This window comes from Montipora capricornis, chromosome 7 (genome assembly GCF_036669925.1).
Source record: "Montipora capricornis isolate CH-2021 chromosome 7, ASM3666992v2, whole genome shotgun sequence".
Lineage (NCBI taxonomy): Eukaryota > Metazoa > Cnidaria > Anthozoa > Scleractinia > Acroporidae > Montipora > Montipora capricornis.
The window spans coordinates 47,341,083-47,354,358 of NC_090889.1; the positions used below are offsets into that span (position 1 = coordinate 47,341,083).

At 40.6% G+C, this 13,276-nt stretch overlaps 1 protein-coding gene across 1 annotated transcript in view; it reads left to right on the forward strand.

The window, feature by feature from the left end:
* The window catches only part of LOC138058140 (uncharacterized), a 19,231-nt gene extending 6,172 nt beyond the window's left edge, over nucleotides 1-13,059 (forward strand). The window contains exons 2-6 of the mRNA XM_068904022.1: nucleotides 5,437-5,655; nucleotides 6,382-6,646; nucleotides 7,175-7,448; nucleotides 9,580-9,781; nucleotides 12,937-13,059. Of these exons, the coding sequence (XP_068760123.1) occupies nucleotides 5,442-5,655; nucleotides 6,382-6,646; nucleotides 7,175-7,448; nucleotides 9,580-9,777 (951 nt within the window). The 5' untranslated portion in view covers nucleotides 5,437-5,441 and the 3' untranslated portion in view covers nucleotides 9,778-9,781; nucleotides 12,937-13,059. The remainder of the gene's footprint in view (nucleotides 1-5,436; nucleotides 5,656-6,381; nucleotides 6,647-7,174; nucleotides 7,449-9,579; nucleotides 9,782-12,936) is intronic.
* Nucleotides 13,060-13,276: the final 217 nt, after the last annotated feature.

Sequence of the window (13,276 nt, forward strand, 5' to 3'; positions counted from 1 at the left end):
ACCAAAAGTCGGTAGAAATTTCACAGCGTTCTTATCGCACAGATCCGGCTGCCTAGTTAAAAGCAAGTCTAAAATTTAATCGCCCCTAGTGGGCTTGTCAACCAGTTCCCGTAGTCTGAACTGCGTGGAAAGACGATTGATCTTCAGCTGGTTGAAATCGCCGCATAGTAAGATCCCGCAGCCCGGGAATTCGCCCTCAACAGTGGTTAGAGTCGTTGATAGATAGTCCAACAAAGCAATGTCTTAAGCGCTGTCATTGAAATACGGGTGGTATGTGGTAGCCGCGATAAGACAGGTAATCCCGCGCGGGAGTCTCTTGGGTCTGATCCACGCCCACAAAGCCTCAGACGCAGTCAACTATAGTTGATCGAGCTCCCGATGTACAGCCCGAAGCCTCCGTGGATATCCGTGGCACGGTTTCTTGAAATAAATGTGTGACCGGGGATGTGGATTGTGATTAGGAAGATTAAAATGCCGCGCAAGTGGTTTTGATGTAGCTCTATCGTTTTTTTTCTACATCTCGTAGGTGTTCGCGAAAGCGGTTCGCCAGTCTTCTCTCTGTTACTTTCGCCCTAGAAATTGAAAGTACGGAAAATACCAAGTGCATGGTTGCAGTCTTTGATGTACGAAGGAAGTGACTTGACTATGGGTGTGATGATTTTGTCTAAATAGCTCGAGTTGGGCAACTGCATCCTGGAACAATTGGACGGCCTCGGTTATTGGGTTTGTGAATTTTAGCCTTGAAATAAATGACTGAGGTTCTAGAAGTATTGATGATGAGATTTTGGGCGGTGACTGATAGTTCTTGTTCTTGTTTGGTTATGAGTTCCTGAATGGTTTTTTTGACAATATTTTGGTTGGCGGAAGTTAGGTCTTTGTTCATTTTGGTGTAAAAAGTGGTGTCCGAAAGTTGCCGAAATGCTTCTTGTTGGTAGAGGTCGGTGCGCCAAACGACTATCGAGCCGCCTTTGTCGGCTGCTTTGATGACGAGGTCATTCCGGTTTTTGAGATTTATGAGAGAAGTCCATTGTTTTTTAGAAAGGTTGTAAAGTTTGGTGTTGCGATTGAAGTTGAGATTATCAACATCATGGCGGCATGTTTTGATGAAAAATTCTATTGATGCGAATTGGCCATCTAGCGGAGTCCATTTTGATCAGAGCCATGTGCTCAAAACGCAACGAACTGAACAAGCAAATTATCCAATGTCGCTCTCAGCTTTCCACTGTATGTCCATCAAGGTCAGTCTTGCACCAAAATCCAGGCTCTCAACTCCAAACTCTTCAACCACTTCGAGCAAACCAAGAACCTCAAGCTAGAACACCTCACAAATCCCCAAGAAAATAGGGTAACACCTCTCGAAAACCAAAAGCAAAACACTGTAGTCACAATTCCAGAAAATCTACCACTTTCGAACGCTGAAAAATCTGTTCTTAGCAAATGCCTTAACTTCCTTTCGGCCGTGCACGCGCTAACGCGTACAGCCGATATGGGGATGTTTCCAATAGTTTTACAATGAAAGCGCGCGCGGGCCCGTACGGGCCATATGATAAAATGGAAGTTGTCCATTCCACAGTCCATTTTGTGATTGGAAACATTTTCTGATTCCACCTGGTGGATCTTGTTAACCAAAGTCTCCAATGAATGAAATAAATCACTTTTCTCGTCTGCGGAGTCGACTAAAATGAATAATCAGGACCTGGGATGACAATTTATATGCGACGTCGCCATTTCTGCCACTTAAACCGGAATTTTGATCAAATCGTGGACATAGATGAACAACTAGCGAATTGGCTCCATTAAAAACTGCAGCTTGCTTATCTGACCTAACACACTGTGAGAACGACGAAGGAAAACAGTAGTACGCTTTTTATGGACACTTCCCAGCATTTCGCCGATTTTCGTCGCGATAGATTCCCAAAAGAGATGTTCGCATCAATTTCAACTCCATCTTACCCCTGTTGGTCTTGTCGAAAAAGGAACAAGTTCAAAAAAGTAAAGGAAAGAAAGGAATTGTTCCTTTATGGCGTCAACATGACGGAATCATTTATAGCGAGCGCGAGCATAGCAACAAATTTCCTTCGCTGCGTTAGCTCTGCGGCACTAACTATGGACAATTTACAGCATAAAAATCTGATCGAATCAAATCTTATCAAATCGTAGGTTGGCTTTTGAGAAGAGGGAAAACCCGGAATTTACCCGAGGTAAAATCTGTAGGAGCAGAGTAGAGAACCAATACACTCAACCATGAAACCAATCCGGGGAATCGAACCCGGAGCAATTGGTGGGAACAAAATGCTCCCACCACTGTGCCGTCTCTGCTCCCGACATGGCGTCATCAGGACTGAGTAACAGCTCGAGCACATAGCAATACATTTCACATTTCAATCGATGTTATTATAAGACTTCTTTTTATACGGTTTCAATTTTAGTCTGTAACCATTACGTTAGATTATTGACCGATCAGGTTCCGATGAGGACCTTCCAATTTTGATCTGAGACCGAATTCGTTGGTACATTTTGTTTACCAATGTATGTCATGTGACAATACTCGCTGAAATCTCTCGACTATCATCACATGATACTTAATGGCAAAAAAAATTTGTCAAGTGAATAAGGTCTATTATTGTATCTCTCAGATAGTACGAGCACTATGATTGGTTAGTTTAGCGGGTCGTGTACTCTACAGTAAGGCCCGGTATTTGAAATTTTGATGCAACATTTTCTGGCAAGTATTTCATGTCGTTTATGTGAATTATAAACTTGTGAAACTGTTCGAATCTTGCAAGTAATTATTTCAGAGAGTCGATAAGATTTATTCGTTTGCCAGATTTTTACGCATGCAATCATTTGTGACAGTTGAACGTTCCGCTTGACTTCAACTAGTTTCCGCGCGCGAGTTTTCCTACGTGCCATATTACCTTAGATTTGCTGACCTCGTTTTCTCGGTCCCTGCTGTAAGGTAAGGATCCTCGTTTCTTCCTGTAGATTTATGGCCCTCTCGCTTCGCACTTTCCCAGAAAAAACTCGACCCGTACCTTAAGTGCGGATCTTGAACTCGGTCATTAAGAGGTATTTCCCCGATTGACTTTTGCCAGCTCACCAAAACCCGAAATATAAGCAACAGTAATTTCACTGTTGATTTGCTTTTGTATTACCACGCGTAGTTAGTGATTAGCTTAGAAGTCTTGAGTCACCTTCAAAAACGATGCTGTAATTTCTTTGCCTCGTCTTTGATTGAATTTGATAGTTTGATAAGAGCTTGAGGAAACTGGCCAAAGCAATTAGAGATCATTAGATGTGCAGGGATAGCGCAGTGGTGAGAGCACTCGCCTCCCACCAATGTGGCCCGGGTTCGATTCCCAGTCTCGGCGTCATATGTGCGTTGAGTTTTTTGGTTCTCTACTCTGCATCGAGAGGTTTTCTCCGGGTACTCCGGTTTCCCCTCTCCTCAAAAAACCAACATTTGACTTGATTTACTTTCATTGCTAATTTCAGTTTACAGTGTCCCCAATTAGCGCTCCAGCACTAGAACGACTAGACATTTAAATAAAGTTCCTTTTAAGTTCCTTCCTTTCGTTTGCGTTGTCATTACTCGTTTGAATAGAACCAAGGGTGGTTTCCATTCGACCAGAAGTTTCAGTTAAAATTTTCGATAATTTCATTTGGCGAATGGAACAGCATTTTCTGGTTGGTCGGTCGCAACCCAATCACAGCAATTGCGTCAGAGAAGAAATGGGCCGATGGGACGTGGTTTTCCGGTTGTTCCGAAATTCCAGAATTTTAGGCTAAAGTCGCGAGGTATACCCAAAATTTCGGAATGTAATTTCGGAAAAGTTATGTTCTATTCGCTCCCCAACCAGGAATTTCCCGCTTATTTGGTCGAATAGAAAATGCCCCAAGACAACGTAATGCAATCAATTAAGAACACTTATTAGCTTTTGTGTCGTCATAGGCAGTTAATGTTGCACAGAATTACTCTCCGCAGGGAGGTTTCAACATGAAACTTTTCCATGGACATAAAGTTGTATTTCTGTTGATGTTTGTTATAACTCAAGATGTACATTGCAGTCCTGCTCAAGGTAAGAGTGGCTGTATTTTTGATATAACAGAAACTGATCATATATTGATCATGTAGTGGCTGTCTTTTTTATAAAACAGAAACTGAAGTTAAAGCACAATTGTACAAACAAGGATTTGTACTCAGTATTATAGAAATAGACAGATGTTTTATTATGCACAGGTTTGCAGTCGTAAGACTGAATTAACCTATGCTTTTACAGGTAAAATAAATGACAAATATGTAAAATACTAAAAAACTAAGATTTGACAACTACCTTTTGACTAAAAATATCGAAGAACTATGTACAAAATTGTAGTTAATAAAACTATTAAAGCAGCGCTTGCAATAAGTGGTAAGTTAATGAAAATAAGAGAGCCTGCAGGGATGTCCTCCCACTAATGTGGCCCGGGTTCGATTCCCAGATTCGGCGTCACATGTGGGTTAAATTTGTTGGTTCTCTACTCTGCACAGAGAGGTTTTTCTTCGGGTACTCCGGTTTCCCCTCTCCTCAAAAACCAGTGTTTTATTTGATTTTGCGTTCATTGTTAATTTCAGTTTACAGTGTTCTCAATTAGTGCTCCGGCACTAGAACGACTAGACAGTTATATAAAGTTCCTTTCTTAACTCGACGCTAAATCATACACTTCCTCATAAACTGACCTGGTGAAACCGACGTAATGGATTATTTTGCCCTCCCTGATGAGATTTTAGGCTCCCTTGCCCATGATGGGTGTATAAAAATACCTGGTCAGTTTTTTTTCCTGGTGCATAATTAAGTTAACCTAGTGGGCGTACTCTCCGGGCCAAAAAAATAAACAAATAAATACTTCTAATAATAAAAAAATAAAATATGGTGATAAAAATAAATATATTTTATCAAATACTCGTCTTGTTCGTTTCGCGGATTATGGTGGAGTTGCGCAAAGGGATCGCGGGCTTTCAAACGCCTCATAAAACATGCGCATTTAGCAATCTTGTCTGCGTTTCCGGTCTGTCATGCAGTCTCGGTAATGCTCGAATGAATCGACCTAGTGGATTTTTTGTCTGATCTGGTAGACGATTTGGCCGACTTCCTGGTGAACAACCAGCTGTCGCCAGCTCGGTTACAGAGGGGTGTAATCAGGAACGCGAAATAAGAGTGGATTTGCATTGCAATTGCACGGTCGTGAATTCGCGTACCGTTCGAGAAGTGATTTTTTTTTCTGGGCATAAAAAGGATACTACAGTAACTTCCAAACGGATAGTAATCGGACCACCTTTCGGTTTCACAGAACGCTTACTCTAGATGGACAAATGTGCGCCAAAAGTTATTTTTCCTCTTTTGTCATTCCAAAGACATGGTTGATTTTAAATTTATTTCTTTTTGGTCTATAAAGGATACATGCAGCGCAAAATTGCGGGATCTCTAAGCAAGAAGGGCGATGGACAAAATTCTGGCCAAGGAGTTAAAGTAGAAATCATTCAAAAACCCAAAGAACTTAAGGTGTTTGTAAACAAGGCACCTTTGCTTGAAGAGAAGATTGCGAAAAACGCTACTAAAAAGGACTGGAAACAGCTGCAACATGAGATCATAGAGAATACTCTGAACCATAAAGGTAAGTCTGCAAACACTAAACTAAAATCATGTAGTTTTTTCCGTTTGTGTGTTAAGGAGCAACTTTAAAAAAAATCCTAATTAAAACCAACCTATTCATCAGTAGATAATGTTGCACTCATTTCCAGAATTTCCTAGACACTTCTTGGCCGATGAGAAGAAAAATGGTTGCTGCAGCATGTTTAATGGACCTGTTTGAACACTAGGATTTTTAAACTCTATTTCCGTTAGCTACTATTCCGTCTTTTCTTTGTTTATTGATTAAATCTCAAGGTGAAAATGACCTATTCTCTTATGGTTTCTCTATTTTTCTCGTCTTAATAACGGTGAAATGTCAAATTTCTAGGGTGCACGTGTGTGCCGCCCCATTTTTCTCAAGGTCATTTACATAACCAACTAACCCCAACGATTGATGACCCTTTCTTAAATCAAGTGAAGCTATGATCTTCGCAGTTATGAACGCAATTTTTACAATTGCGTAGAGAAGCCTGAAAAATTCAGGACTTCAACGGGGTTTGAACCCGTGACCTCGCGATTCCGGTGCGACGCTCTAACCAACTGAGCTATGAAGCCACTGACGTTGGGAGCTGGTCATTTGTGGGTTCTAATGGTCCCGTGAGGAATGAATCATATATATATGATTCATTTCATATACCATTTCATCCTTTCTTAAATGGTGATATTAAGTATTGCATAACTTTGATATGCGTTTCCAACCTTTCCTCAGAAGGAACAGCAAACAATGACGACCAGGACAATGACGAAATGAGTGGTGATGGAGATACCAGAAGAGATTACGGAAATCTTCAAGATATTCGGCATCTACCTAGTTTAGTGTCCAGGGACCAATCACATCACGGAGGAGCAAAAGTCAGACAAATGCGTCAAATCAAACTAAGACGCGAAACCAGCTTTGGTGGACTGGGAATACTTTGGTCATTGTTTGTGGTTGCATTCGTATTATTAGTTGTTACTGTGGTGTTCCTTCGAAGGTAATACAAATGATTGTTAGATTATTATCTTCAGTATCATCCTTATAGGGGTAATTCGTTAATTACATCTAAGGGGACACTGGTATTCACTGTTTTCTTTGGAAATGAAGCGTGTTGCTTGTCATAAAGTCGTGGTAGTTATTTTGTTGTAACTTATGTCTCTCCTCTTGAAACGTAGTTCGATATCTGTTGATAAGCAGCAAGAAATGAGCTTAAATCAAAACCCGGGGGGAAGCACGGTTTGCATATGAAGGGGCGGGGATGCTTGTCGGTCGAATTACACCCCTAATGGAGACCACTCTGGGTGTGGCCCAGGCTTTTTTGACCCGTAAAAGAGACCAAATGTTTTCCAGGTTACAAGGAATTAGAAGGATCAAGTTCAACGAGTGGTCAGAAGGGGTCTTGAACCCGGCCTGATCACAAGGCAAGTGACCTACTGTCATTACACTAGCGGATAATTTGCTCCGCCAGTCCGTTCTGTTTTGTCCTTCCTAAGTCATTTGTGTTGTACTTTGTTATGTTTAATAGGACGTGTTGCTTTGATGATGAAATACCAGAGAAGATCCCTAAACTTGATTCAGTGAAAGTAGAACCCAGCCCAAAGCCAGCCAACGCCTCGATAAAGGAGGCGCGTGTTAAATTGGGAAAGCAAAAGTCTGTTGAAAACAGAAAGGTGCTGCGAGAACTGAGCGCTGAACAAGGCGCAAAAACCGTTGAAGAAGAACTTGTTCTTGTTCGCTCTGTGATTTCACCAAGTATGGAAACAAGAATAAAAAACTCCGAGTCACTCCGTACTAGATCGGTAAGTCCTTCGCAATTAAAACCCAGTGCTCACGTCTATACAAGATGAAGCCGTAACTCCGAGGCCTTCTTAGAAAAATGACCGAGCGCATACCAATTTTAAAATACAGCTTTCAAATATTCTATAGGTTCAACAACGGTGCTAATCGTTTTGTACACGAAGCGTTCGTTAATGACAATAACTATAAAGACCTGTTTATAATATTAGCACTACGATCATACGAACTCAGTCACAGTACCCAGTTCCTTTTGGTTTGCCGGATTGCTCGGAACCCCTGACCTTTCAATTTTCTTATAGGTCCAACAACTGTATTTAATAATCCTTTTGTGCTTGCTTGTTATCAACAACCTTTCATACTGGACCTCACATTTTACGATGCTTGTACATATCTCGTTGAATCCGGATTCCAAACATACTTGTCGAGTATTTATGTTACAGGTTGAATTAAAATTCAGGTTAATTTTCATTCTACCCTAGGTCAATTTTTTTCACCCTATGTTATCACGAACTGCCTAAAAAAGGGTTTTCCCTTTTTTGGGGGATGTGACAAAAAAAAGGGTCCTGGATTTTTAGGGGGTATAAATAAGAAAATAATATTAAAAAAACACCATCACACATGCGTAAATAACATACAGTGAGACTTGGAAAACTTTCAGTTCATCCACACAGTTATATGGCTGCCGATGGAACTTTATGAAGAAGTTAAAGAGTGGCTAAATTTATCTCAATTTATCCACCGATCCCTTGCAATCCGTTCTTCTTCTACTTACCGTTTCTTTTCTACTTCCCACTCTGGTCAACTTCCCTGTGCCACTTATCTTCCACAACATTCCATGCAGCTCCATGGGATTCGAATCTTCGCACCCCTGGACGCCTGACATTATCTCTCCTCTCTATTGACCGCTAAGCCATCGAATCAGCAACTGGCATGGATTTGATTTTTTTTAACCAAGGAGTTTAAGCTATTTCCAAGCCTTCACGACAACCACCATTTCGCACATGCGTAAATAACATAAAGTGAGACTTGGAAAACTCTCAGCTCATCCACACAGTGATATGGCCACCGATAAAACTTTATAAAGAAGTTAAACAGTGGCTAAATTTATCTCAAGAATGAAAATGATCTTAGTCTCCAGTGTAACAAAAGCAAAAATTATCTGCATAAAATGGGACCTTTGTGAAGGGCAAATAGTCAAATATTGCACGAAGTATATTTATGTTGCTATCCAAAATACATCAGGAACAAGGTATCATTTCTAGTCATAATAACAAACAGATTTTCGCCGCAAACACAACGTTCGTACTGTGAGAATAGGGGGGGGGGGGGGGGGGGGGGCAAAACAAGGATGCGAGATCCGGGAATCGCACTCAGGACCTCTTGCACCAAGGTCGCGCACTAACCGACTGTGCCATCCTTGCTCCTTGCAAATAATTGATGGGTTTTTTTCTATTATGTTTCCTTCTTTTTATTTCAACCTAGTTTAAAATAAAATGACCCAGTTTGAAATTAAAATCAACCTGAGTTTAAATTTAACTGTAACATTTACAAACGTAGCATGCGAACGCAGACGTATTTCCGGCGGTCGTTTCTCTCTTTTTCGGGGGAGTATGCCTTCGTTGCCGTTTCTTCTGTCTTAATATCCCGTTAAAGGTGAGATTATGATCGATAGTTTTCTGTATGAGAGAGTGATTTCTTTATTATACCTTCAACGAGAACGGGATACCAAATGAAATCGCTCGTGACCGGCTCCAAGATGATCGCACGGTCCTAAAATGAGACCTGTCCATGCAAGGCTAATCTAATACTTTTTTGCAGGATTATTTGCAACTACTTCAAATACTTTCTTAACTGTTATAGTCGGGAGCATTGCAAAGAGACCCGACCCATTCAATATCCTCTCAAAGCGCTACCGTTTCAATATTTTGAGATGTATAATATTAGAAATTCCAACAACGATAGTGGGCACATTAGAAACTCCACTAATAAGTTTAACATCAAGCCTCCACTGTATAACCGTTCATGTTTTTTGAGGGCGAATATATAAAGTGCTTGCCTGTAAACTTCTCACGTGCAGTTTTAAACACCCGGCATTTCTTCGCTTTTGGGTTTATTTCGGTTTTTTTCCTACAGAATATTCGAGCAGCGACTTCTCGTTCTGGCCGCAAAGGCTCGTTTCAGGAAGACCTCCAGCAAGCACGTGGCGAATTTGTCGCTGCACATGTTAGATATGCGAAGCTTGTGACTCTGACAGCAGATGAAAAATTCAATGAACCAGCCGAAGAAGACAAGATAGATTCTGCCAATTCCAAGGCAGGTGATACACGTTAACAAGGTAAGGCAGCATCTTATAACATCTCTGAAACAGAGCTCGAGACCAGTAACTCACGAGTGAATGTATACCCCAAAAGGGCTCAAAATGCGCAAAATGGCCTGTACGGACAAAAATGATGGTGTATCCAAAGGACTGATGGGTTTAGTGAAGAGTAAATAAATTCAATTTTCTTACCATAAATACTGCTTGGCGTTGCATGGTTTTCTTTAGAATAGGATTAGCCCCTCCAACTCTTCCGGAAAACCTGGTGTCATAGGTTGTTTACCAGTTAGAAAACATTTCCGGAAATTTTGGTTGGTTTGTAAATGGAACACGACTCTTTGGCTCGTTCCAATGGAAAATTCCCGGGAGCAGCGGGACGTCTGAAAAGATAGTCCTGTTTTCCCGTTGGAAACTTTACGATGGAAATGTGTCTTCCATTTAGAAGTTTTGAAATTTCTTACCCGTTCCAAGTTATTCACAGCCCCATTTTTTAATTTTGACGCATAAAATTGCATTCACTGGGCGGCGAACGGACCTGTGTTAAATGGAACACGTTTTGAACCCTATGGAAATTTCCGCCGAAATTTCCGAAAATTTTTTGTAAATGGTAAAAAGTCTGTTTACGAGCCAAGTGGCCCATCAGAGCCGGAGCTTATCCCGGTTGCTGTGGAAAGAAGCGACTAGGAGTATTTTTTTTACTCCCACTGGATGGGATGCCAGTCCACCGCAGGGTTACCCCCAGCATTTCGCCGGTACCCATTTATACACCTGGGTGAAAGACCAGTAATATATAGACTTAGCCAAGCCTACAGGCGGAGGGTTAGTGAAAATAAAAGATTGCGAATTGTCCGGGTTTTGATGTTTCCGGTTGCTGCTTTAATAATTAAATCACTTTCTTCTATAGAAAAATTCATTGCTTAACTGGTGAAGTCCACGGTAAATTTTACGCTAAAAACCGATATCCGTTTTTCGAGTGAAATTTGCTTTGGAATTCATCAGTTTGGCAATGACTTTTTCTTGAACCGCATGAGTTTTAAAAAAAAACAAGCACACCCTCAGCGAACGAATGGAAAATGAAAAAAGCCATTTCACAGTCAACTCGTCAATAGCTAGGCTCAGTCTCCAGCCGTGGGTGTCTCGGTGCGCCCGCGATCCTGGTGGGGATTTGGTGGGGAGGATCGCGGGCGTTCCGAGACACCCACAGCTGGAGACTGAGCCTAGCCAATAGCCCGCGAATAGGAATCACACTAAAATTAGAAGCCATAAAAAAAACTTTTTTAGTTCAAGGTCAAAGAAGAGTTTTACTGAAGTACATTATTCCACTTTATCTCTGAAAACGAGATCGTCCACATTTTTGATGTATCATTGAAACACGCCAGGTTGGCTTGGAACAAGAATCAGCAAAATACGGCAAGGCAACCAAGAGAAAACGAACTTCAAACAAGATGCGTTCCAACACTTAAATAACGTTTAGGTGCTTTAAACAAACTTCTGAAAACACAAGCTAGTGAGATTTCCCCCTAATTTTACGAGAAGGCATTGCGATTACATGTTTATAACATAAGAGCAAAATTTTCTTGTCACTGTCGAGGCACAACGAAAACCAGTTGGGCAAAGGAATTGAAAAAGCAATTGTTCGGTCGCATTTTAGAGCAAAACAAACAAATCAACTTTTTCTTTATGTCCAAAAGAATAGAGATAATTGTTATTTAATTCCAGTTGACAATAAAAATTCGATTTTCATTCTTGAACAAAGGAAGAACCGATTAAACCACCTTTTAAAAATACGCATCCACTTTAAATAACGCATCCGTAAAAATAACAAACGATTTAGTGGCCAAGGAAAGCTATTACTGGTGTTCTGTTTTTTCGTTGTCGTTCTCTTTCGCTCTCCTTTCGTTTCTGTTCTAGACATAGGTCCTCCAGGCATCATGTAACCTTATCAGAGCTTCTAAAGATTTGCCAAAAATTGCAATGCAGAGAAAAAAGCAGCTCTAAGCAAATTAAAAATAAACACCCAGCTTTAAGTTTATATCCCTCCAATGCTTGACTTGAATAACTGCGTAGCCGCCAGTGTGGACCACAGCTATCATGATATGTCAAACTGGATTGGAACCAGCGAAAAATGCAGAAAGAAAACATCTTCCAAACCGTTTTCTACCTGAACACGAAAAGCGTTGACTGTGTAAGAACTATAGTTGATGTAGTATCGCCGTGTAGCCGCGTCGAGCTACAGAAAGCACGCGAAAAATGAAGCCTCGTTTATTAGTAGGGCTAACGCTCACATGGTTCATATGGGGTAGATAAACTAGCTCTTCACATTACACTCTAATCAGTTAAATCTGTTGAATATAAGTGCAACAAGGCCAACGTTTGTAAAAACGTAACCCTTCCTTGTACTCGTTTATGCTTAGGTGAGTTAACCTGGGTTTAGGCTGCAATCCAATCGAAAACCAGTACCTGGTCAGCGGCCAACTTGAAAAAAAAAGGTGACCTCGGTGAGCTCTAAGCTTGAACCCGCGATATGGTCACGTGATACTGGTCAGCGCTTATCTTGTTTTAACAGGTGCCAATTCTCTATTTTCGAATTTCCCATAATACCCAAACAAAGTGTATTATGGGGAATTCGAAAATAGAGAATTGATCAAAGCTGTAAACTAGTATGATACTGGGCACATTGGCATACATGGAGGGGTGCCGTACGTACGTACGGACGGACGGACGGTCGATGACGTCATGGTTATAAAGCCAAGATTTCTCGCATTGATGGGTTACCATATTTTCTTAACAATGGTGCTCCGCTATAACAGAAATAACCTGATCGCCGGGTCAGAAAGTTTTGGGAAACCGTTTCTGTTATGCGAAAACTTTCTAGGGGAAGGTTACAATAGAAAAATAAAAATCACGAGAACATATCAAGTATCCATTTCTCTTAGTACCTCTACCAGTTTGAAAATGTTTTGAAATCTTCTTTAAATAAACGAAGAAAGCTCTTCCAAAAGTGAAATTTCTACACAAGTTTTGTTTCAAGCAATATAGAGCCGAGGTTCCTTTTCTTTTTCTCCCCTTGTCGTTCTTTCAACATGATATCCTCTCTAAAGTAACAACTAACGTTAAATTCTAATGTGCTTTGATTATCACTGATTAAGTTCAATGAATATATTTTGTTTCAGGAGTTCTATAGTTATCACTTTTGCGGAGCGTTTCCATGGATGGTCTGGAAATTCAGATATTTTGCGTTGTAACTGCTTTGTCGTATTTTGCCTTGTTACTATAAGTCATTGACAGTGTTGCAATCCTTCATTTCATATTTTGAATATTTTACCATATGAACTAAGTTTCAAGCAATGGTAAGAAAGCTCAGAAATACTTTATATGAGTGGCTACATGATAAGTTGAGAAAAAATGCTTTCAGTCCAGAAGAACTTTAATAAATGAGCAATCTTTGCAACTGATTAATTGTTGTCAATGTGTGTTCCTGAAACTCATGAAAGATTACTTGCTTGCTCAGTT